Below are 23,394 nucleotides of genomic sequence, written 5' to 3' on the forward strand. Positions count from 1 at the left end.
ACATTTCATTATAGTAATTGGATTTGTCTGATTGAGCTGTTCTTTGAAATCTTCTGTTCAGCTTTTTTATCTTGTCATTTCTTCCATTTGCTTTAGCTACTCTCCATTCAAGGGCAAGTTTCAGAGTCTCTTCTGACATCCAGTTTGGTCTTTTCTTCTTTTCTCATCTTTTTAATGATCTCTTGCTTTCTTCATGGATGTTCTTGATGTCATCCCATAATTCTTCTGGTTTTCGGTCATTGGCATTCAATGCATCAACTTTCTTTGATCGGTTGGTTGCCAATAAGACTAAGCTCGGATTTCTCGGCAGAAACCACGCAGGCAAGAAGACAATGGGATGGTATATATAAAACTCTGAAAGAGAAAAATTTCCAAGCAAGAATTATGTACCCAGCAAAACTGTCCCTCATATATGATGGTGAAATTAGGACATTTCCAGATAAGGAGAAATTAAGGAAATTTGTTAAAACCAGACCAACCTTACAAGAGATGCAAAAGGGAGTCCTTTGGACAGAGAACCAACAACAGCCAACAATAACTGACCATTAACACACATGGTGAAGTAACCCAGAAACCAACCCAGCTATAGAAGTATCCAAAGTAAGCAAGCCCACAAGATTATAAACAGAGAATCAGAGACATCAATTAACAATTGAAGACAACTACAAACCAAAAAGAGAGAAAAAATTATGTAGTTATAGACCTTCTAAATGGTAGGGAAGTCAAGACAACTACAAGACATAACAGACTGTTCTAAACTTGGGAAGAAAACTATAAATCACAAGGTAACCTCAAAGAAAAATTATAAACCTTCACATCAAAATAAAAAAGAGGACCAGCACAAATATTTAGCAAATACTAAAACAAAAGCAATGAAGGAAGTGATAAAACAATTCATAAACAAAACTAGCCCAGCACAGAAAATTATATGGAACAAAGAAATCGCCACCACGAAATAGCACGTAACAAAAATGACGGCAACAAATTCATACTTGTTGATAATTACGTATCTGGCAAGGGGCTTCTCTCTACGATCTACAGAAAAATCCAATGCCTCAACAGCAAAGGAATTAACAATCCAATTGAAAAATTGGCAGAAGACATGAATAGACACTTCACCAAGGAGGATATTCAGGTGGCTAGCAAACACATGAAGAGATGCTCACGATCATTGGCCATCAGAGAGATGCAACAATGAGATACCATCTCACCCCAGCACTGATGGCAAGGTTCAACAAGACAGAAAATAACAAATGCTGGCGAGGTTGTGGAGAGATTGGGACTCTCATACACTGCTGGTGGGACTGTGACGTGATACAACCACTGTGGAAAGCAGTATGGTGACTCCTTAGAAAGCTGGAATTGGAGATACATTTGACCCAGTAATCCCATTACTAGGTATATATCCTAGAGAGGGGAGAGCCAGGACAGGAAGAAATATATGCACACCTAGGTTCATCGCAGCACAATTTACAATAGGAAAAACATGGATACCACCTACGTGCCCATCAACGGAAGAATGGATGACCAAACTATGGTACATACACACAATGGAATGCTATGCAGCACTAAAGAATAATGTAGAGTCTGCAAAACACTACATAACATGGAGGAACTTGGAGGACGTTGTTGTTGTTGTGTGCCGTTGAGTCGGCCCCAACTCATAGTGACCTTAGGTTTCCGAGGCAGTATCACTACGGAAGTAGATTGCCCAACCTTCCTTCCAAGGAATGGCTGGTGGGTTTGAACCGCCAGCCTTCTGGTTAGCAGTCAAGTGCCTTAGGTATTATGCTACCAGAGCTCCTTGGAGGACATTATGCTGAGTGAAATAAGTCAATCATAAAAGGATATATGTAGTATTAGTTGTTGTGGAGGATCAATGAAAGGTTTATATATGGAGGGAAACTTTCTTGATTGGTTGCCAGGAGTGGGAGGGAACACTACAAAAAAAAAATAAATAAATACATTGACCCATGTCACTTGAGTTTTGTGTATTTCATTGTACATAAGTTTTATTTCAATAAAATGCATTTAAAAAAACAAAAAACCTTCATGAACTTGCAGTTACCTAAAAAGCTGGCCTCACACCAATGTGGCACTTCTTGTGCTCATGGTGGGGCTATGGCCATGCCATGAGGGTTCAGCCTGTAGAGCCAAGGACATGAGACAGATGCAACCTCTGACACACCCGTAAGGGCCCCTTCTCCACGTGTGACTGGGCCAACAGCACTCAACTCGGAACACTCGCCAACTCTCGGGGGTCTCACTGCAACATGGCGCAGAACACTGAGGGGTGACCCACACACACCTGCGCTGTGCCAACCTCTGCCATCACAGATGCCCAGCTCGTGCTACTCCAGGTTCCAAGATGCTCCTCACAGAGACCGACCTCCAGGGCTGGGCGCCATCGGCCCAGGGCATGCCAGGCAGTGTGGGGTCAGGCTGGGTATGGCTCCATCCATCTGTCCCCTCGCCCGTTCTGAGCTGAAAGTCCTCCCGTGAGAAGAGGGCACCGCACAGCCTGACTGTCCACCCCCGCTAGGGCCCCTGGCAGCCACCCTGAGCACCAGGCCTGGCTCGAGCTGCACTCTTCAGCACCCATTGCAAGCCTTGGCCTCCAGAGGGCACCTGGTCCTGCCCCTTGGGCCTGACTCTCTGGTGAGGTTTGGGAGCATGACCCCACCATGCCAGCCAGGGCGGCAGGCACATGGGAAGGGCAAGGTGGCTGGCAGGGCCCAGGGCCCCTTGTGGAGACATAGGAAGGGCTGTCCTCTCCTCGGTGAACACAGCACTTCCACTGGGCGAGTCCTTCAAGTTCAGAATCCACAGCTTCAAATGAGGCAGCAGCCTTCATACCTCCCCTGGCTCTTGCCACCCTCTGGTGAGGGAACGTCCCGACGTCTTCGAGGCAGGGGCTCCCGCTTCGTCATGCGGCCACCCCAGCGGAGACAGATGGGCAAGAACACAGCCTAAGGAGCAGCCAGCCTGCACGGGACCCATCTCCCCTTGCTCCCATGCTGCACACGGACAAGGCACACACAGGCCCCACCATGCTGCCAGACATGGGTGCCAGGGCACCTGTACAACTTGGGGTGTCACAATCGGGGCTCCCATCACCACACTCATCCCAGTCAGGTCTGTGTCCAGGGGACAGGGGTCCACTCAGACAGCATAGTGCTCACACCCGACGTCACACTGGACAACAACCCGCTGCCGACCCCACACCTCTGTCTGTCTGCCACCTCCCAGCAGCCAGCATTTCACACACGTAGGGGATGACGAATACAGACAAGAACCCTTCTATAAAATATTTATTCTAAAAAAATCACACTGTACAAATTTCAATAGAACATCCTCCATGTGTAGACTTATAAAACTGAACAGGACAGAGACGTGTGAACAGAAAGACTTCCGTTCCTTGGTTTCTTTCAAATTAGGAGGGAAAGCGATTGTTCCAGGTACGATGACAGAACGTCTCAGAGACATCCAGAGCCAGCCGAGAGGGGCCAGTGGTTCGCCTGCAGGCGCCCATGATGCCATCCTCCAGCCCAGGTGTGGAACACGGGGAGGGTACATGCGCGGGCTCTGCTGGGCTTGGCCCCAGCACTGGCTGCGTGCTCAGAGCACAGTCAGCGGGTACTGACAACCTATGGTTTCCCAGCCGAGTGGACTTCGTCTGGATGAGGTGCAGAGCTCCTGCCAGGCGTAACTTTCAAGTTAAAAACGGGCCGCCTGGGGCGGTGGTTAAAGGGCCAAGCTGTACATTCACACGAGGTGGGAAGGGAGACAGTAAAAAAGACTTCACAGAGAAGACCCAGGTGGGGGCTGGCCTCTTCATAGGTGATTTCAAAGCTTGCCGTGAGCTCCAGGCCTGCTGCCATCGCAGTGCAGCCCCTGCTGAGCTAAGCCGTGCCTTTCTCACACACAACTACAGGGAAGGAACTGCGCCAGCTATGACATCAGGGCTGCCATGAGTGACGTGAACATGAGCCAGGGCGGCCTCATAGCCACGGGTGCCAGGCAGGGTCCATGCGGCACAGGTTGTCCAGGCTGTTGGCCGCAGCGACCAGGGTGTTCACCTTGCTCTCCCCTCCCTCGAACTGTGCCAGGTTGTGCAGACGTGTCACGATGGCCGTCACCGCCTTCTGGACCAGGGAGACCAGCTGCTGGCCGTCCATGTTCTCCGGCTGCCCGGCCGCCGACAGTGGGGAGGAAGTGTCCTCCTGGGTCTTCTTGTGCCAAGCGATGATCTCGTCCCGCAGCACCGTCTTCAGGATGCCATCCACCTGTGGGAGGAGGGTGACACACCTGGGCTCAGAGAGCAGCCTGAGGAGCTGGGCTGGATGAGACCGCGTGAGGCCACAGGCACTGCTGGAGCCCAGGACGCGACTCAGCACCCAGTGTACCGACTACCATGCAGTCCAAACGGGGAGAGAGGTTGGACGGGGTCAGAGAGCAGGGGAGCAGCCACAGGTCTGGAGCAAGCAGGCCAGGGAGGCGGCGGCGGGCAAGGAGGGGATGTAATGGAGGGGCCTTAGCGGGGTGGAGGGCAGGGTCCCAAGAGTGAGTGACCAAGGGGTCAGGATGGAGGAGGAGAGGCCAGTTCCAAGCTGAGCTTCCCCAGCAGAGGCAGGGAAAGAGGGGGCAGTGTGCACCGACGACAGTGGCCAGGAGATGCGGCAACGCGGTCAAGAGGATGCTGTTAGACCCGTGATGGCTTTAGAGGTGCGCCAGGCCAGGGGCTGTCGTGGTGGTTCTCCTGCTTCACCCGGGGTCACCAGGGGTCACCAGGGTGTGTTTTCAGCAGAAACGTCCCCACAGAGCGGGCTCTGCTTTAGCTTAACTTAGAGGCCGTCACCGACTGACGGCTGGACGACCCGGGCCCAGTATCTGGAGAAGCTCTGGTCTCTCCTGTCTAACTCATCACAGTCTGTGCTGGCCAGGTGCAGGTGTCACCCTGGTCCTCACAGGCCTTGAGACCAAGCACATCCTCTTTAACTCTCTCTCAAGTTCTCAGACACAGCTCTAAGCTCACCTCTGGTGGCTTCCAGATTAACATTTCTACCTAAATCAAGATGTTCCAGCCCGGCAGCAGAGACTGCCAGCACTCATTGCACTGGGACGTGGTCTGCCCGACTCAAGAGGAAACCGAAAGCCAACAGGTTTTTACCTGTGTTCAGAGTCAGTCAGTGGGTCCCAAACTAGCCTTTGACACTAGCCACATGCCCCAATGTTAGACTGGGGCCCTGTTTGCTAAAGAACGGTAAAAACAGCACATGTGACACGCAGTCCTGCTCACACTCTTCTGCGTCTACGCTGTTGGAAAGCACCTGGTTTCTGAAGCTTTTTCGAGATAAACTGCCTGGGTCCGGGGTTGGGGCTGGAGGTTGGCAGGAAGCCATTCTTTTAAGTTAAAAAGCAAAGCGGTGCCCAATCTCCACCTGCCAGCTGGAGAGACAGGCTCAGGCTAGGTGACCCAGCCTCTCAACTGTGTGACCTGTTACACTACCAGCCTCACCACCACCCTAACTATGGTACGAGGTTCTGTCAGAGGCCACAGCACAGTGCCGAGACACAGTGGGGGTGGTAGTTGTGCACTAGGGGCCAGTGAACAGACCCCACAGGCCTCATGCTCTGCAGAAGAGCTGTGTCCACAGTACACGCTCACTGGTAAATTCGCACCCCTGGCAAGACAGATGCCATCCTGTGGAGGTTCCACTGTGACACAGGTCGACATGACTGTCCCACAGTGGTCAGTGTAGGGAAAATTAACCCACTTAACATCCTCAACTCCCATGGCCAAGGACCACCCCCAGACCAACCAACAACACAGCCTCCATCCCCCTAGCACGTCTCTGACCAGGCATGGGTGGGGCCCACCTTGAAGTTGGGCTGAGCAAAGCAGCGGGCGACGGCGATCATTGAGGCGGTCAGCGGGCCGGAGACACCAATGGCGGTCAGGAACTCAGAGACGTTGGGGGTGAGGCGGAAGGGAACAGGGCGGTTGGCGTCCAAGTCTCCTGTCGCGTCGTTGATATCAAACCGGAAGTAAGCAACGTTCAGCTTGCCAGTGTCCTGATTCCAGAGGGAGGCGTTTCAGGAACATGATGGCCGACCACGACAACAGGGCCCAGGCTGGCTGTTCACACCCCATTACCTGAGCGATCTGTAACATCTCGGGGTTAAGTCGGTTTAGGTGCAAGACAAATTCAGCAAAGCCGATCAGGGCCAGCTGGATGGTGACCATCTTGCGGAAGGTCCAGTAGTCCGTGGCGTTGGGGAATGTGTGCAGCGCCCACTCTTTGAGCATGCTGCGCGGTACCATGTTACTCTGAACCTCCTTGAGGATATCTCGAAGGACCTGCAATCAACGCATGGACACGGGTAAGGCCATGCCTGACTTACAAAGAATGACACTGGCCGACTCAGCCTCCTTTCCCTTCCTTCAGAGAGAACCCTTCACTGTGACTCTTCCATCTAACTCACTAACAGGCAACTTTTTTGTTCCTTCTTCTTCAAAAGAAAAGTTCCCAAATCGTGACCTCACGTTCACCTGGCACCAGCAGTGAGTCCTACTGGAGTGGGTGTGTGCAGTGTTCCTGGACTGCACACGGGGTGTACACGAGTGGGCAAGGCCCCTCCAAGTTTCCCCATCTTGTGTTTTACGAAACACCCATACCGCTGTTAAAGCAAAAGCCTGAGGTGCACGATGTGTGAAAGCTGCCTCACTGAGAATTTAAGTGTATCTGAGAACCACACCTACGCTGGCTTATCACCATATGCACCAAGTTCTCTGGAAGAGGCAAAGAAAAGCTGCCATGGCGACAACGGCCAATCATCTTGTGATCCATGAGCGTGGGATGCCACCACTCATTCTGATCTTCTTTCAGATATTTAAGCGAGTCGCTATCAAAATCCCAGCTCACATTTTTCTTTTTTAAAAGAGAAACTGACAAACTGATCCTTAAATTCATGACACACAAAGGACCTAGAACAGACAAAACAGACTCGCAAAGACAATTCTGTAGGGCTTACTTTCCAGTGTCGTAACTCACTACAAAGCTACACTCATCAAGACCATGGGGTCCTGCCACGAGGAGACACACGTATCAATGACACAGAACAGAGAGTCCAAAAATAACCCCAGTTTACGGTGAACTGGTTTTGTCAACAAGAGTGCCCACACAGACCAATAGGGAGAGGACAGTTTCTTCAGTTTTTTTTTTTTTTTTTTTCCTACAAATGGCACTGGGATAACTAGACATCCACATGCAAAAGAATAAAATTAGATCCCTCCCTCACACCACACACACAAATCAACTGGATCAAATGCATAAATATAAGGTCTGAAACTACGATACTCTTAGAACAAGACATAGGAGTAAATCCTCATGACCTTTACCAGGCTATGGTTTCTGAGATCTCACACCAAAAGCACAAGCAACCAAAAAAGATAAACCAAATTTTATCAAAATTACAATTGTCTGTACTTTAAAGGACACCATGAAGAAAACAAAAGGACACCCTACGTAGGATGGCTGACAGCATTTGCAAATTGTGTATCTGGATAAACAAGTTGTACCTAAAACACATAAAAAACACAAATCACCAAATAAAAAAGACACATACAAAAAACAACAAAGGATCTGAATAGTTATTTCCCAAAAGTAGATATGCAAATGGCCAATAAGCACACGAAAAAATGCCCCACACCCTTTCTCATTAGGGAAATACAACTCTAAACTACAAGGAAGACAGACCTGCCTCACACCTACCAGGATGGCTCTTACCTGGCCCAGAGACTAACAGGTACTGATGAGGATGTGGAGGAAGCAGGACCCTCACACACTGCTGGGTCCACTCCGGGAAAGTTTGGCAGTTCCTCAAGATGTTAAACGTAAGGGTTACCACGTGACCTGAGTTCCACTCCTGGCTATGCAGCCAAGAGAAATAAAACCCACACGCACATAGAGGTTCAGGGCAGCATCATTCATCAAAACAAGCCAACGAGTGGAAATAATGCGAACATCCATCACCTGATGAAGAGGTTAACTTCCATGGTGCGTTCACACAGTGGAGCGTTAGTCAGCAACAAAAACAAAGTTCTGATACGAGGCTAACCCTTGAGAACTGAATGAAGGAAGCTGGTCAGAAAGAACCTTGTACTGTCTAATTTCCCTTTTCATGAAGTATCCAGAACTGGAAAATCTAGACAGAAACATCAGTGAGTTGCTTACGGGGTAGGGACCACTGGCAAGTGACTGCTAATGGGCCTGAGGCTTCTTTCTGGGGTGATGAAAACGGTAAAATGAGGTGAGGGCTGCACAACTCTGGACGGCCTAAAGTGCACTCAACTGTACCCTTTATAAGTGCATTTACGGAACAGCTCCACGAGGGTGCTGTCAGAAAACGTGAAGGAGGAAGAAGCAAAGTTAGTGGTTATAAAGCGGACCAGGCAAGGGGCAGTGGACAGAAGGCAGGCAGCCAGGCCGGTCTGTCCTGCCGTCAGCGTCTCCAGCCAGGGAGGCCCTCTCTGCCTGGTGACAGACTGCCTGCCGCCAAGTCACCTAACCAGGAGCGATAGCTGTCTGATCACTCACAAAGCTGACAAAGTCATCTGCAATCAGGAAGCACCCTGGTAGTCTATGTGCTGGGCAGGAAAGCAGCAGCAGGTACCTGGTGGCTGGCTTGGGTGCCCCGCGCCTGCACCGTGGCCAGTCGGTCGTAGTAGCGGGAGATGGGGTTGTCATGCTCAATGCCCTTCTTGGCACAACGTTGCTTGTAGATTTCCACCAGGGAAAGGGAAGAGGGGTTGTCTTCCACGAGGCGCATCTGCGGGGACACGGCCACGACTCGGGGAACTGGGAGGGGAGAGAAAGGGGGTAGGCTGAGAGAGGGTCGTGTCGCCTTTCAGGATTTCCAGGAGCCAAGAACCCCAGCCCCACATGCACTCCATGAGCAGAGGAGGGAAACACTAGGGGGCGCCCTGAGGAACATCTGTGGCCACACCCCACGCTCAGCAGTGATGGCTCCCAAGCTGGTTATAAACCTGCGTGGAGGACAGACGGACAGGAGTGCTTTAGAAGGAATCTTAAACAATGAAACACAAAGAGCAAAGAATAAAGTGAAGCAAACCCATCGGGCCCTCACTACCAAAGGCCTCCTTGCCCCTGGAGAAAGGCCTCAGGGATGGAACTGCTCATTTAGCTTCTACAAAGGTTAGGAGCCATCTCTGGGACAAGCAGGAAACAGTGACCCAAACCATGATCTGTGCTTCAAACCAGGAAAGCCACCAGGTCAATCCATAAACCCAACTCATCTGTCAATAGCCCCCACTGCACAGTGGCCACTATTCAGTTCCCCAATCACCGTGCCAGTACTTGCAGTGTGGTTCATTAAGTGACGGGCCTTGGGGTCTGCACCAACTGGAGGCAGGGGGTGGGGAACAGGAGGCTGTGTGGGGCCTCACCCAGGATGTGAATTTGGGGAAACTTCTTGAGCTGTGTGACCTTCAGGTGCTTCATCCACAAAGAACAGTGACTGTATCTCCCTCACAGGGTCACTTGTCAGTTACAGGAGATGAAACCTTACGCAAAGATAGCCTAAGGTAGTACGACTGAAGTATTTAGTTGGAACGGGTTAGAGAAGTCTTATAGATTTCAAGAGGACGTAAAGAAGCTAAGTTTGGTCAGCATGGGTCACGATAGCGACCTCGCCCGGTGACGTGGGAGTTGCAGCTGTCACCTGGTCTCTGTGTGCACCGTCCCGCGGCCCCAGGGCCTGGCGTGCCCCATGCATCTGCCCTCTGGCAGACAAGTAGCTGTGGTGGCACAGGCTGCCGAGCTGTGGCTGCTGCCTGGGGACCGTGCTGCAGCCCCAGGGCTGTCCCACCACGCCGCTGTCCGCTCCCTGCACCGTCCTCCGTGCTCACCGAGGACTTTGGACAAAGCACAGACAGCACAGCTGGGCTTCCACGCACACCACAGCGTAGGCAGCCGGCTGCGGCACAGCCCAAGGGGCTGCCTCTGTGCGCGCCAGAAGGCAGGGGGCCAGCTGAGAGAAATCCCAAGTGCAACCTCATTTCTGAACCTACTTCTGAGGGGATATTGAACTCAAGGGTCAGAGATTCACTGTCAAAACAGGTTGGAATCCACCTGGCTGTCAAAGGATGCTCCCAACAAGCCTGGGCGGGAGACACTGCAGTGGGCTCCCGGCCTCAGGGACAGTGCCGAGAGGTCCTGACAATGGCTGCCTCTCCGGGTGGGACTTCAGGGGTCTTGTCAACATCTCTGGTACAAACTGAAATTCACACATACCCCCGCAAGAATGCAGCCAGGGAAGCCTTCACTCAGAGGCAGCTGCTGCTTAGCTGGCCCCACTCGACCCGGCTGCGGAGGCCGGCACAGGCTGCCCTGTCTGTGGTGTGTTGGATTTCCCTCCAGGAAGCAGACTCAGCCACCCACACACTGTGGCGTGGTCTGGGAGGGGGTCAGGGCCTCACTTGGTGCTGGAGGGCAACACTGACACCCTGCAACCAGCTCAGCCCGGGCTCCACCGGAGTCCGGACAGGTACCCAGTGAGGCGAGAGGCCGCACACGGCTGAGACCCTTGCGTGTCAGGGAGGGGGCCTGAGACAAGACCGAGGCCACCTCTGCCTGGTGCAGGTAAGCTGAGGGGACGACCCGCAGCCCCAGCTCACGGCCCACACACCTGTGAAGAACAGGTGCCTCTTGGTGGTCTCCTTCCTCTTCTCCAGGCAGGGGTTGAGCAGGCGCAGCAGCTGCAGCACTCGCTCCTCCCGGCGCGACTCGGTCAGGCAGGCGTCGTTCATGACGAGGTAGGGGTAGATCTTGCCATTATGTCCACGGATATACAGCCTCCGGGCCGCGGTGTTGTGCTTCTGCACGATCTCCACCCTGGGCATGAACCTGTGGGGCAGCGACACACTCAGCATGGCCGAGAGACGCCCCTCCTGGTCCTGAGCGGGATGCAGGGTGATTTGTCACGGGGGAAGCGTTGCCACTGACGGCCATCCAGTTGGCTCCCAGTTCACGGCAACCCATGCACACTGGAATGAAACCCTGCCGTCCCCGTGCTTGGGTGGGGTCGGCCCACTGAGATCCACAGGGTTTACTCTGGTCACTTACAGCAGTAGGTCCTGGGTTCTTCCACCCAGTCCACCTTACTCTGTGTGGTAGTTACGTTTGTGTGTCAACTGGGCTGGGCCTGGTTGAGTGGCCGGGCCAGTCTCCCATGATGAGACTGGCAATCAACTGAGTAGCTGCCTTTGGGATGTGGTCTGCTTCCTGTATATAAGGAGAAGCCTTGGGGATATTCTCTAGCTTATGGCACGCTTGGACTCTGCATGTACCCGTGTCATTGTTCAGCAGCCTGCCATGCTCTGCCGACCTTGGGACTTACAGTGGACTTAAATTAATGGCCTGCCACATAGTTTGGTCACAGAGGGACTGTGCCTTTTTACTTGTCAACCTTGGGCTTGTCAGCCTCAGCAGCCAGCAGCTGTCTGAGTGAAGAAACGCCTCTAGCTCCAGTGGGCCAGAAGCAGGAAGCAGAGCTGGACCCCAAGGTTGATGGGCTTTTACCCAGCCCCTAGAGCCTGGCACTTTGGACTTGGACTTAAAGCCTTCCAACTGTGAGAGAATAAACTCCTGTTTGTTAAGGCCTCCCATTTGTGGTGCATTCCTGTCGAAGCAGCACCAGAACCAGAACAGACTGAACGCTCTGCTCAGCATCCCAGCAACACACAGCCTCCCTGAGGGACCAGGGGTGGGGGTGGGGGCAAGAACACTGGCTGAGAATCAAACCGCCATCTCCCACACAGAAGGCAAGGACTGAACCAGCACTAACAAGACAGGATCTGACACAGGAGGCTCTGGGTGGTGCACACGGATAACACGCTCGGCTGCTAGTGAAAGGTTGGAGATCCGAGCCCCTGCAGAGTCTCCTTGGGAGAAAAGCCAGGCTGCCAACTTGAGAAGAATGAGCCACTGAGGATCATGTGGGGTGCGGCCTGCGCTGACCCACACGGGCTCACCGTGAATGGGGAGCAGCGTTTCTTTCACGACATAGGGAAGAAAGCAGAGCAAAGGGAAAAGGCAAAGGGGAGAGAAGGTGAAGCTACAGTTTCCAAGAAACGGCCACAGGGTGCAAACTTGCTAGCTGAAAACGGGCTGAACTTGGCCCTAAGGATGCTGGCAGCCGGCCGCTGGGGGCGCTGGGGTCTGGATGTCAGGAAGGAGACCATCTTGCCTTCTCAGGCCCTGAGGCAGGGCAGGGAGGTGACCACGCCCTGTGCTGAGGAGCCAGTGTAGGGACGGGCATGCCCTCACCTGCAGCCTGCTGACCAGAGGCCTCATCACACAGCGCAAAAGCTGAGCCCTAGTCTGAGAAGGGGAGGACACGCCCATCTGTCTGTCGGGGGACGCCTCTTCAAAGCACTTTCTCCATTTTAATGCAAAGCAACAACTGGCAGAGAATACTACGACCTCCTGGTTCTGTTCTGAGAGCTGTACTTGCAGCATTTCAAGGCCAGAAAAGGACATTTTCCCAGTTTCTACGCTGATTAAGAAAAGAGTAGTTCTGAAAGCACAGACACCTCCCTCCTTGGAAACACCTGAGCTGGACTGGGGGCAGACAGATGGCACAGTCGTTGGCTCTGAGGTGGCACAGGCCCAGAGCTGGAGGGAGGCTGAGGCGACCAGAGAGGACAGCTCTGAGGGGAGGGTAAGGGGACCCACTACGTCGGCTGTGAGGGGAACAGACAGGACCATTGCCAGCTCTCAGGCACCACAGGCCCACTCACCGAGCGATCTTGATGTAGTAGTGCGTGGGCTTCGGCATCAGAAACTCCCCAGGGATTTCCACTTCCGCCGTCTGCGCCGAGAAATTGCTCAGAAAGCGGCACTTCTCCTCGATGAGGAAGAATTTCGGAAGTTGCTTGGTCTTGGCCTCCAGGATTTTAATCCATTTTTTCAATTTAGAAATAAGGTTATGAAGCTTCATGGATCCTGGAACACTGAAGTCAAAATCTTCAAAACAAACACAAGTAAACACACTTTAACCATCTCAGTCTCTCTCAGACTCCTCTCATCACTGCTCACACGCCTGCCAGCTCTGGAAAGAATGTTATAGAGTCTGCAACCCAGCAGGCTACATCCTCCTGCCCTTCCAGGTCTAAGTTCAGGCCTGCAAACCAGGAGAAGCCACAGGCTCAGCTCTGTGCACCCCAGTTGGGTTCAGGGTACAGCCTGAAACTCAACACGTCCACAGAGAATCTCATCCCAACCATGAGATAGGTGACACGGCTGAGGTGGACACTCAGGCCTCTGAGGGCCGCATGGGGTGTCAAGCCCTCAGAAAGTGCCAGGGGCTGGCAGGCTGTGGGTGAACCTCAACAGGGAGTCCACCTCACGCTGGCACAAAGGCTCCTCAAGGTCCCATCCCACAGTGGCTCGGCCCCAAGCTCAAGCACCGTGGTGAGCAGAGGCCCTGAACCAAAGCCAGAACAGTACGAAGCTGAGGGAGCCCTCAGTTACACACGCGTAAGCCAGAGGAACCACGGCAAGAAACTGAGATCAACAAAAATAGAAAACCGTGAGCTTTCCACGTAGACCATTAAAAAACCAGAATACTGATTAACGGAAATTTCTGATTTTAAGACTCAACATTAAAAGGCCAATCAAACCTAGAACTCCTTCCGTAAGCACCCCAGTCCCTCCGAGATTCCAATGCGCTCGCCCCAGGCTGGCCTAGGCTCCACTCAGGCCAGCTCTGCAGGACAAAATTATGGAGCAGTCTGCCTCTGGAGCCATCTTTCTCCCACGTATAACAGGACCGCGAACAGTAAGTAACACCCATCCGTGTCTCTGACTGCTAGCCAAAATGCTGGCAGCTCAAACCCACCCAGTGGTGCCCAGAAGACATGCCTGGCAATGTGCCTCAGAAAGACAGCAGCCTGGAAGGGCCTGTGGAGCAGGCCTCGTCTGCACTGACCCGGGGCAGCTGACAACAGCCCTGCAGGAGCAAGTGTAACGTGTCGCTGTGCACGCGGCCCTCGTCCTGACACACGGCCGAGTCTGGTGTCTGATCGTCACGGTCCACACGTGAATAGAACCGTACAAAGTTGTCACCGGCTGTACTCAAGTCTGCAGTGGTGTACAATACAGCTCATCTGGTTTCCCTTTAACGTGAAACCACGCCCACTAAAACTCCTACAACTTGAGGTTGGCCAGAAGCCACCCGTCATCTTTCAGGTTTTCGTTTCTGTGGTTTTTGATAAAGTTCAGCTGACATGCCCCACACCTCATCCTCTGCCAATGTACACTCAGTGGTCTGGATGTCATAAGAAGACCTACTCAATATTACTTTCTTTCAATTTATTTAAAGTAAGATGGTTTCCAAGAACTTTCATCTTAGACACTTTTCCAGAAGAGAACAGGCCACATGTAAGAACATTATGAAGAACAACTCAGAGATGATGAAAGCATTTGAAATTGTTTGAAGCAGCGGCCACCTCAGGCACGCTGGTTCATCATGAGGCCACAAGCTCCCCACTTCCCACCCTTCATGTGCACTAGAGAGCCGGTGACCCAGCACGGAGGCCCAGAGGGAAGGGTGGGTCACTCACTGCATCCAGATGGATGTAAAATAAGTCATGGCTGCAAACTGTGCATGACCTTTCCAGCCCACAAGATAAACATTTTCTTTCACATTACTTCATCCTACCCCATACATGCTTTAAACCGTGTTCTTGAAGACACAGCAAGTCTTGAAAAGACTTTGAATATCTAAAGCTGTGACCCACCTATTTCAAGAATTAGTGTATCAGTCATGACTGTGTTAAAGACAACCGCAAAAGCAGACATGAGTGAAATCTTCTTCAGCTCTGGGACATTTTACCGGATAAATGCTATTTTCACATGATAGCTACCTGTACGTGGCCAGAAGTCTGTGTGACTCCTGAACGCCTCCTCTGGGTGCCTGGTGCTCATGGGCAGGGCAGTGCTCACGGGCAGGGCAGTGCTCACCACAGGCTCCCTTGGTGAAGCACGGGGGGGAGATACCCACACTTGCTCCACAGGCCACGGCCGGCCAGTGGAGCACAGCAGTGGGGGCACACGGGAGTGCGAGAGGGTTCAGACTTCCACCAACAAAGGAAGAAACTGCAGTTAACGTTACTCAGTGTGGGAAGAGTCGGGTCGGACCTACTCTGGTCTAAGAAAAGGCAGGAACCTGAACCAGGAGCAGGCGTTGAAATTATAACCTACTCGTTGTTTTGCCACCAGAATCTACCTCAACTTTATACCCGTCATCTTGAGCCTCGTACCCTGAACTCCACGACCACATCTCACACTGGTTCCTGCCAAAACCAAGTGAAGAGTTGAGGGGCAGAAGAGGGTAGCCTGGTGGAGAAGTGTAACCCCGACTTGGAGCAGGCTGGTGCTGCTTCAACACCCCGGGGTCCTCTGCTGGAGGAGGTGTCTGGTGACGGTGGTGATGGCGACAGCATCCCTGTGCTCACCCAGTGTCCTGTGAGGGCCACAGTACTGACCCTTTATGCAAGTGGTACAGGCATTACAGATGGAGAACAGCAAGCGGGCAAAACTCACCAGTGGTGAACTGGCCTTTCAGCTTCTGGAAGACGGGGTCCTGGGCGGTGGCCTGAGCCCGCCGGGCGAGCGATTCTGAGGCTGCACTGGAGAACATGGTGGATACGTTGGACACGTTCTCCAGGCCCACCCCGAACGTGCTCACCAGCTTCTTCACAAAATTGAGAGTGTGGGGGGTGATCTTCGCATCAGACACAGCTCCGCTTTTCTCAAACGCCACTGAGTAGCACTTGGCCAGGCCCTGCTGGAGCTGCCTAAGGACCTGGAGGAAAGAGCCCAGAGACGTCTCACAAGACAGCTCTCTGTGTAGGTGAGCCACCCAATCACCCTCCACTGCACAGGCCCTGTCACCACAGGGACCCTGCACACAGTGGGCGTAAAACCACTGACTACACCAAAGACGGGGCACTGTGTGCATGACGCAAACCAATGCCTTTAAAAGTGACTGGTCCAACTGTCAACACACACAAAAACCCCTCAAAACACAAACCCACCCTCTCGTGGCCGCATGCAGCCCCTGCTGCTGCCTACATCCAGCATGACTGGGCTTTCTGCTGGCTTCGTTCTCACCGTCGCACACGTGTGTGCACAGGTCACCAGCAACCACCAGAGCAGGCCCGATGCCCACCCAGGTCAACGTCTGGGATATGAAGGCTTGACTGTTTTGATATCACCTTAAGCAAAACATCAGTGGGGGTAGCCAGGCTGCTAGCCATGCACTGGGGCAGTCCCCAACTCAGGGTTCACCGTGACCTTGACCCACTCCAGCCCACACCCACCAATGCCCTATGGTGGTACCCAGTGACTGAACTCATTGAAGTGACTCAAGTAACCGATTCAATGCCAACAGCGCCCTGCTCGACATCACCTGCTCCAACACTCATCTCTGTGTGTGGGTTGAACTACTTCCCGTTCGTAATTCAACCCAACAAGAAAAGAGCTTGTTTCTGAGATGAACAGGTGACTGCCTTGCAAGGTAAGAGCCACGAGCGCACGGTGCGTCACGGTCCCCAGCCCGCACCCAGTACCTCCTCGTGCCAGTTCTCCCGGAACCAGACCATCTGGTCGACGATGCCCTCCAGGGACGACAGCAGGGTGGGGTGCAGCTCCCGCTGCATGTGCATGATTCGGCTGCAGCGCCACATGGGGGCCGTGGCTCTTATGGGCCCTGGATCTGATGCAGAATGGGACTGGTTACCCACTGAACTGGGCTGCTGCTGTCCAGAATCTGAGAGCAACACACACGACACCAATGTCAGCACCACACCGGCCAGGTGAGCGCTCGGTGCTCCTGGGGCCCCCACCAGCCACAGGAACGCAGGCTCCTAATGGCATGCTACCCGCTCAGACTGGCACTCCACGGTGGGCAGGGGAACAGGAGGCCACCCTGCTCCAGCAGGGCAGGCCGAGGGGCTCGGGGATGACAGACGTGGCCATCCACACCCTTGCTTCACTGGGCTCTGTGCACATGCCGAGAGGGTAAGTGCTGACTGGTGAATCCCGGGAAAGGGGGTACAAGCCCTTGGTGCACCCACCCGGGGTGGGGGTTACAAGTGTTCACTTTCCCCACCCGGGAAGGGGGTACAAGTGCTTGGTGCCCCTTGGCCTTTCTGTGAATTATTGTTAATGAACTGTGTCCATTCCTCCTTTCATAGAATCAGTCTCTGCTGCTACAGCTCAGAGAATGGAAAACAAGTCTACACAACATGGCCGTCACCTGGGAAGGCTGCACCATGCACAGAAGGAGCGGTTTTTAAAGATACAGTCACTTGCTCTATGGGAAACAGACCATGGATGCCCTCTCAGCCCCTTTAGTCTTAGAACTAAAACCCTTAATTTTAATGACAATGACTATTTAAGTAGACTCCACGGAGGGTAGAGCTGAAACACACTGCACATTCCCCCAGCCCACCCGCTGGCTAATGAGCAACATAACCACGCGACCAGCAAATGATCCCGCATCCCGAAAAGACTGTGGCCTTGTGGCACAACCATCTGGGTGTTAAAAACACTGTGAAGCAAACGGTCCTTTAGCTGTTTAGAAAGCACCATGCTTAGTGGGTAATGACACTGTTAGTAAGGACTATCTGACGTGGACATACATGTTCTGTGTTCTGTGTTCATTGCTACAAACAGCTGCTGAGGTTGCTGTGAAGGTCAATTCTTTCAACGGCTGAAGTTATCCCTTGTAGCCAACACAACGGACGTGCACACTAACTGGCATCTACATTACTCATAGGGATGCATTTATAACTGATGAAGCAAGGTAAACTTTATCATTCCCTGGAGCTAAAAACGTCATATAATTCTCTCACTTACAACCCTTCAAGGTAAATCAACGTCTGTCCTTGTAGCCAGGGAGAACCAGACCTCATCAGAGATCATGCTCTGCCTCCCGGCCCCACATGCTCCTCACTGGCCAATGACAGGACTGGCCCGTGTGCCCTCCAGCCCCTCCAGGGACGTACCGCTCTTATAGCGCTCCCGCTGCTCAATCTTCAGCGTCAGGTACAGCGTCCGGATGGGGAAGTAGACAGCTTGTGGGTACACACGTCCAACCTGCTCAGAGACACGGGGGCAGCACCTCTCATCACCGTGCCTCTCGATGAAGACAGGATCATAGCCAGTTTACGTTTATACAAAACTGCCGTGAGTCTCTAATGAGAAGCACACCCCGCACCAGTGACCTCGCACACGAGACCTATCAGCAGGCAGATCTAGTTCAGCACTAAGACCCAATGACCACCAACATAGTATGATTCACTGATCTGTCAGCATCTACCAGGGACACACTACACTCTCACCTAACTTGGTAAACCAAATGGGCATAACGCACCAGCCCCTGGATCTTCTTCAAGCAAATAAGAGGGGACGTAAGGACACCACTCAGCCTCCATACTCGGCATGCTGCACTGGAAACTGTGGACTAAGCCTAGTTAACAGAGAATCGGGCCCACTGGCAAGCAGCTTTACTTTGCAAACTTCAGCAAGAAAGTGGAAAAACATCCGCTAAGGTACGAAATACCATTTTTACCAGCCTAGAGAGTTCCATGGCTCCTTCAGAAGGGCCACGTGGACGTTACACTGTTACTCTGACCCTTCAAAATGTGCCCGTGAAATGGAAAGGAATCATCCCTGCCACACGCCGCAGGCTGGCTGGCTGTGCACTCTGAAACACGCTCAACGAATGACAACCCCAAATGGCTGAGTCTCCATACTGACTGAGCAGCTCTAAGCAGAGGGCCAGACCCCAGGACACAGTGACACCTCTCCAGGAAAAACAAAACCAGCTCTGAGTCCTTTACTGATGACGCACCACACATGAAGAGCAAACAGCACAGAATGACATGCTGCCTGCTGTAAAACGCATGGGGTCACTTGCGAAGATACATTTTCTTTACGATTTTATGAGAGGAAGCGCAGTCAAGCGTACCGTATCCCAGATACAACCACCTCCAGGTTTCTACTCATGGGAGAGGTATATCCCAAAACCTTCCTAAATACTGGTCTGTCTAACTTCCCCACCCCACCCGGTCCACACAACCTGAAGCCTCAGCTGAACTGTACAAAGGGCAACAACCACGATGGGTCAGTTTTAGCCTTAACAAGGCCAAAGAGCATGACAGGAAATCAAATAAGAAACGCTGGGCAACGCTGCTGTGAAAGACCTCTACACAGCATTCCAAAGCGAAGACTTGGCTGCACCTGACCCAAGCCAGGCTGTCTTCAATCGCCTCCTTTGTGCGTGGAAGCCGGACAGTGAGTAAGGAAGACTGAAGAACTGATGCACGTGCATCACGGTCTTGGTGCAGAGTACAGACTACCGCACGGATGCCAGAGTGAACACACCTGTCCTGGAACAGGTATAGCCAGGACACTCCTCAGAAGAGAGAATGGAGAGATCTCATCTCTCGTACTCGGGTCATGTTACCAGGAGGGACCAGTCCCTGGGGGAGGGCATCAAGCTTGGTAAAGTACAGGGTCCGAGAGGAGGAGGACCCTCAGCAAGATGCGCTGACACAGTGGGCTGCAGCAGCAGACTCAGCACAGCAACGACTGAGAGGCTGGGGCAGGACCAGAGAGGGTCTCGTTCTGTTGTACGCAGGGCCTCTATGAGTCGGATCGACTCCACGGCACCTGATGACAACAGCAGCAACTCTCAGAGTGGCTATTAGTAATCTTTCATTAACAGAATGTCTGTTTTACCTGCATGACGTGTGGAAAGATGTTTAAGCAAAGGCAATTCTAAGCCTGTATCATCCTATTAGACATCGCAGTTCAACTGACAGGTTCTGCACCAACTTTTGACTGTGTTTACCACCAAGTGACATCCCGACAGCTAAAGCTCTTGGGTCGATACTCTGAGCACACAAGTTTTCTTTCCGGGAAAAAACAAAGGAGCGCTGACACTGTGCTGTGGATAAAGACGTCATCTCGCACCCACCTGACTAATAAGGTTCAGAAGCAGCTTGCCCTCTGAGCCGACCAAGCAGGTTAGCAGCTGGGGGATCCAGGCCAGCCACTGGATGGGAGGCACGCCAATGCAGTACTTGTCTATGGCGTCAGCCAGCGTGTTCTTGTCGTCATCAAAACTCAAAAGCCACAGCACCTGAGACGGAAAGAAAAATCTGAGAGCCGAAGGAGAATTCTGGGGGCTTTAATCAAGTGATGTTTTTCCAACATTAAGTGCCACACAGACCAGCTTTACTGACAAGTAGAGGATTACCTACAAAAGGGCCGACAGTACTGCTGAACCTCCCATTATAAACCTCACAGTGCGAGTGAAAAGGAAATCTGAATGTTTGCGTTTTGATTGTCTTCAGTGACAGTTAACAGATCCAAGTGTGCCGGCAGCGGTGGCCAGTCACCCCACAGTAGTGAGAGGCTAAGGCCTGCTGACTTGCTAATTCACAACGTGTGCTCTAACCAAACCAAGATGGATTTTTGCCAAAATTCTCAGATGAAGACCATGCTTGGACCAGGCAGCTGCATGTGGGCAGTGCAGTACTCACAGGTATCACAAACAATGACGGCTCATCAGCAATTTTGGAATCAGGCCTTTAGACAGTGTAACTACAGCTGGCTGGAATCTCCATGTTGCTGCCCTGCGCCCTAGAGTTGACTCTGACTCACGGCAACCCTGTGACAAGGTAGTACTGTCCCCCAGGGTTTTCTAGGGTGTCATGTTTATGGCAACAAACTGCCAGGTCTTTCTCCCAAAAGTCGCTGGGTGGGTCCAAACCACCAGCCCATCAGTTGGCAGCTGAGCACTTCACTGTTGCACCACCAAGGCTCCCTCTGTCATTGCCCATAACTACCAAGTACTGAGGGAGCTCTGGTAGCATAGTGCCTAAGGCACTTGACTGCTAACCAGAAGGCTGGCGGTTCAAACCCACCAACCACTCCTCGGAAGGAAGGTTGGGCAATCTACTTCTGTAAAGATACCGCCTCAGAAACCCAAACACTACGAGTCAGGTCCAACTCGACGACACGTAACAATAACAACAAATACTGATGTACATCCCCAAATCTGGTATCACATCTAAGAATTCTAAAAAACCCAGACCGTTAGTAGACAAAACTAAAAGGCAGGTTTTGCTGCCAGAACAAACTCTGGGTTCATCCGTCTGTTTCTCGAGAGGGAAGACACGGCGCGGCACTGCAGAAGGACCCCAACCTCAGCTGGTCATCACCGGGCCTGGCCCTGTCATCATCAGAGGCGCTGGCAGGCCAGCAAGGTCACTGATCCATCACTACTGCAGCTCACTCTGCATACCCCTGTGAGGACCCTGACCCTATGGTGAGAGTCTGTAAGTTCCACCTCCAGACACCACTGCTATGTTGCCCATGGGGTCCTTATCCAGCCTGAGATGTCACAGAGGACAGGACACGGAGTCTTGACACCACCTGACACCACTCTCCAGGTTTTGTCACTAGCAAGGTCCTGGGTCCCTAAATACGTCTACTTTTCTCAGCTTTGAAAGAGAACTCTGCATGTCACAACTTGAATGAACCTTGAAACCATCATGCTGAGCACAATTAATCAGTCGCAGGAGGAGGAATCCCGTATGATCTCACTCACATGGAGTAAGCAAATGCACAGAACCTCACGCGGGGTCGCTGGGGCAGGAGGGAGGGGTGAGGGTGAGTCCTTGCCTGGGGACAGTGAGCTTACAGTCACGGTGGAGTGATTTGGAGAAGCAGAGCAAGAAGGGGTGCACAACTCGGGGAACGTCGAAATCGGTGAGCTACACGCTTAGCAATGGCAAGTTAACATCGCTTTGCTGTGTGCGTTTTAGCACAACAACAACAGAAAGGAGCAAGTGTGCCAGCTGTGAGAGACACCTGGGAGAGCAGAGGGAACCCAGAACCAAGGCCTGCCCAGGCCTCAGCTCAGCACAGACACTAAACCGCTGCTCAGTTTGGGTGTGAACTCGAGGCCAGATAGTTCTGGGCCAAGTGAACTGGCCCAGCCTCACCTTGGCCAGGTACTTCCTGGATTTGCTCTCGTTCTGGTGCCGACACGCGTGCAGGTAGCAGGTGATGGCAGACACCCCGAGGTGCAGCTGCCGCTCCTTCACAAAGATGTTCTCCAGGTAGTCGCCCCACATCGCCCAGGCTTTCACCAGCACGTCGTGCATCTGCACGGCCGCAGAGAAGGCCTTGTTAGCCTCCTCAGACCTGGGGGTTTAAAAGGAGGCAAAATCCACGTAACCTAAAATTAGCCATTTAAAAACACACATTTTGGTAGCGTTTAGTACATTCACAATGTTGTATAACCATCACTTACCTCAAGTTCCAAACTCTTTCACCACCTCAAAAGAGTACCCTACACCCAGTAAGCAGGCGTTCCCCATTCGCCCTTCCCCTGCCCTGGAGACCACCTATCTGCTTTCCATCTCTATGGACTGGCCTGTTTCCTATCAACAGAATCAGAAGATGTGGCCTTGCGTGTCTGGCTTCCTTCTCTTCCTGTAGCATTTCTGAGGTCCATCCATGATGCAGCACGAATCAGACCTTCATGTCTTTTTACGGCTAATGACACTCCCTTGCATGAATGGACTACATTTTGTTTACCTATTTACCCAATGATGAGTTTCTGGGTTGTTTCCACTTGTTGGCTATTGTGAGTAAGACTGTAATGAACAGCCACGCTAAGTATTTGAGTTTCCTGTTTCCAGTTCTTCTGGCTACACAGCTAAGAAGTCCTGGGTCATACAACAATTCTACGTTTAACTTTTTGAGGAATTACCAGACACCTGTATTAAAATATCTGTGTTAAAAGAAGATCACAAATCATCTAAACTTCCACCTTAAAAGAGAAAACTCAAAGCAAGTAGAGGAAAGAAAGATCTGAGCAGAAATAAATGAAATAGACTATAGAAAAATGCAAAGAGAATTTAGTACTAAAAGTTGGTTCTTCGAAAAGATCAATGAAATTGACAACCCATTAAACAGACTAAGGTAAAAAGAGACACAACTCACATAACTAAAATGAAAAATGAAAGAGGGAACATTCCTGCTGATCTTACAAAAGAAAAAAACTTCAGCGGATACCTGAACAAAGGTGCCAACAAATTACCTAAATACCAAGGACCGAGTCCCAGAAAGACACAAACTAACAACTGACCCAGGAAGAGAGAAAACCAAAAACCCCACTGCCGCCAAGTCGATTCCGACTTACAGCAGCCCCTTTGGCTGTAAACCTTTACAGAAGCAGCCTGCCCCATCTTCTGCAAAGCAGCTGGGCAATGTGAACTGCTAG

The 23,394-nt window shown here is 52.1% G+C and overlaps 1 protein-coding gene across 1 annotated transcript in view; it reads right to left on the reverse strand.

The window, feature by feature from the left end:
* Positions 1 to 4,001: 4,001 nt before the first annotated feature.
* Positions 4,002 to 23,394, reverse strand: part of LOC103197064 (transformation/transcription domain associated protein) — a 135,490-nt gene continuing 116,097 nt past the window's right edge. The window contains exons 62-72 of the mRNA XM_042781235.1: positions 22,109 to 22,310; positions 20,074 to 20,238; positions 18,098 to 18,188; positions 16,658 to 16,857; positions 15,630 to 15,891; positions 12,824 to 13,049; positions 10,711 to 10,928; positions 8,677 to 8,861; positions 6,158 to 6,361; positions 5,881 to 6,075; positions 4,002 to 4,286 (exon numbers count right to left, since the gene is read on the reverse strand). Of these exons, the coding sequence (XP_042637169.1) occupies positions 4,002 to 4,286; positions 5,881 to 6,075; positions 6,158 to 6,361; positions 8,677 to 8,861; positions 10,711 to 10,928; positions 12,824 to 13,049; positions 15,630 to 15,891; positions 16,658 to 16,857; positions 18,098 to 18,188; positions 20,074 to 20,238; positions 22,109 to 22,310 (2,233 nt within the window). The remainder of the gene's footprint in view (positions 4,287 to 5,880; positions 6,076 to 6,157; positions 6,362 to 8,676; positions 8,862 to 10,710; positions 10,929 to 12,823; positions 13,050 to 15,629; positions 15,892 to 16,657; positions 16,858 to 18,097; positions 18,189 to 20,073; positions 20,239 to 22,108; positions 22,311 to 23,394) is intronic.

Source organism: Orycteropus afer, unplaced genomic scaffold (genome assembly GCF_000298275.1).
Source record: "Orycteropus afer afer isolate SDZICR_OR568_19922 unplaced genomic scaffold, OryAfe1.0 scaffold00006, whole genome shotgun sequence".
In the NCBI taxonomy this organism is placed as follows: domain Eukaryota; kingdom Metazoa; phylum Chordata; class Mammalia; order Tubulidentata; family Orycteropodidae; genus Orycteropus; species Orycteropus afer.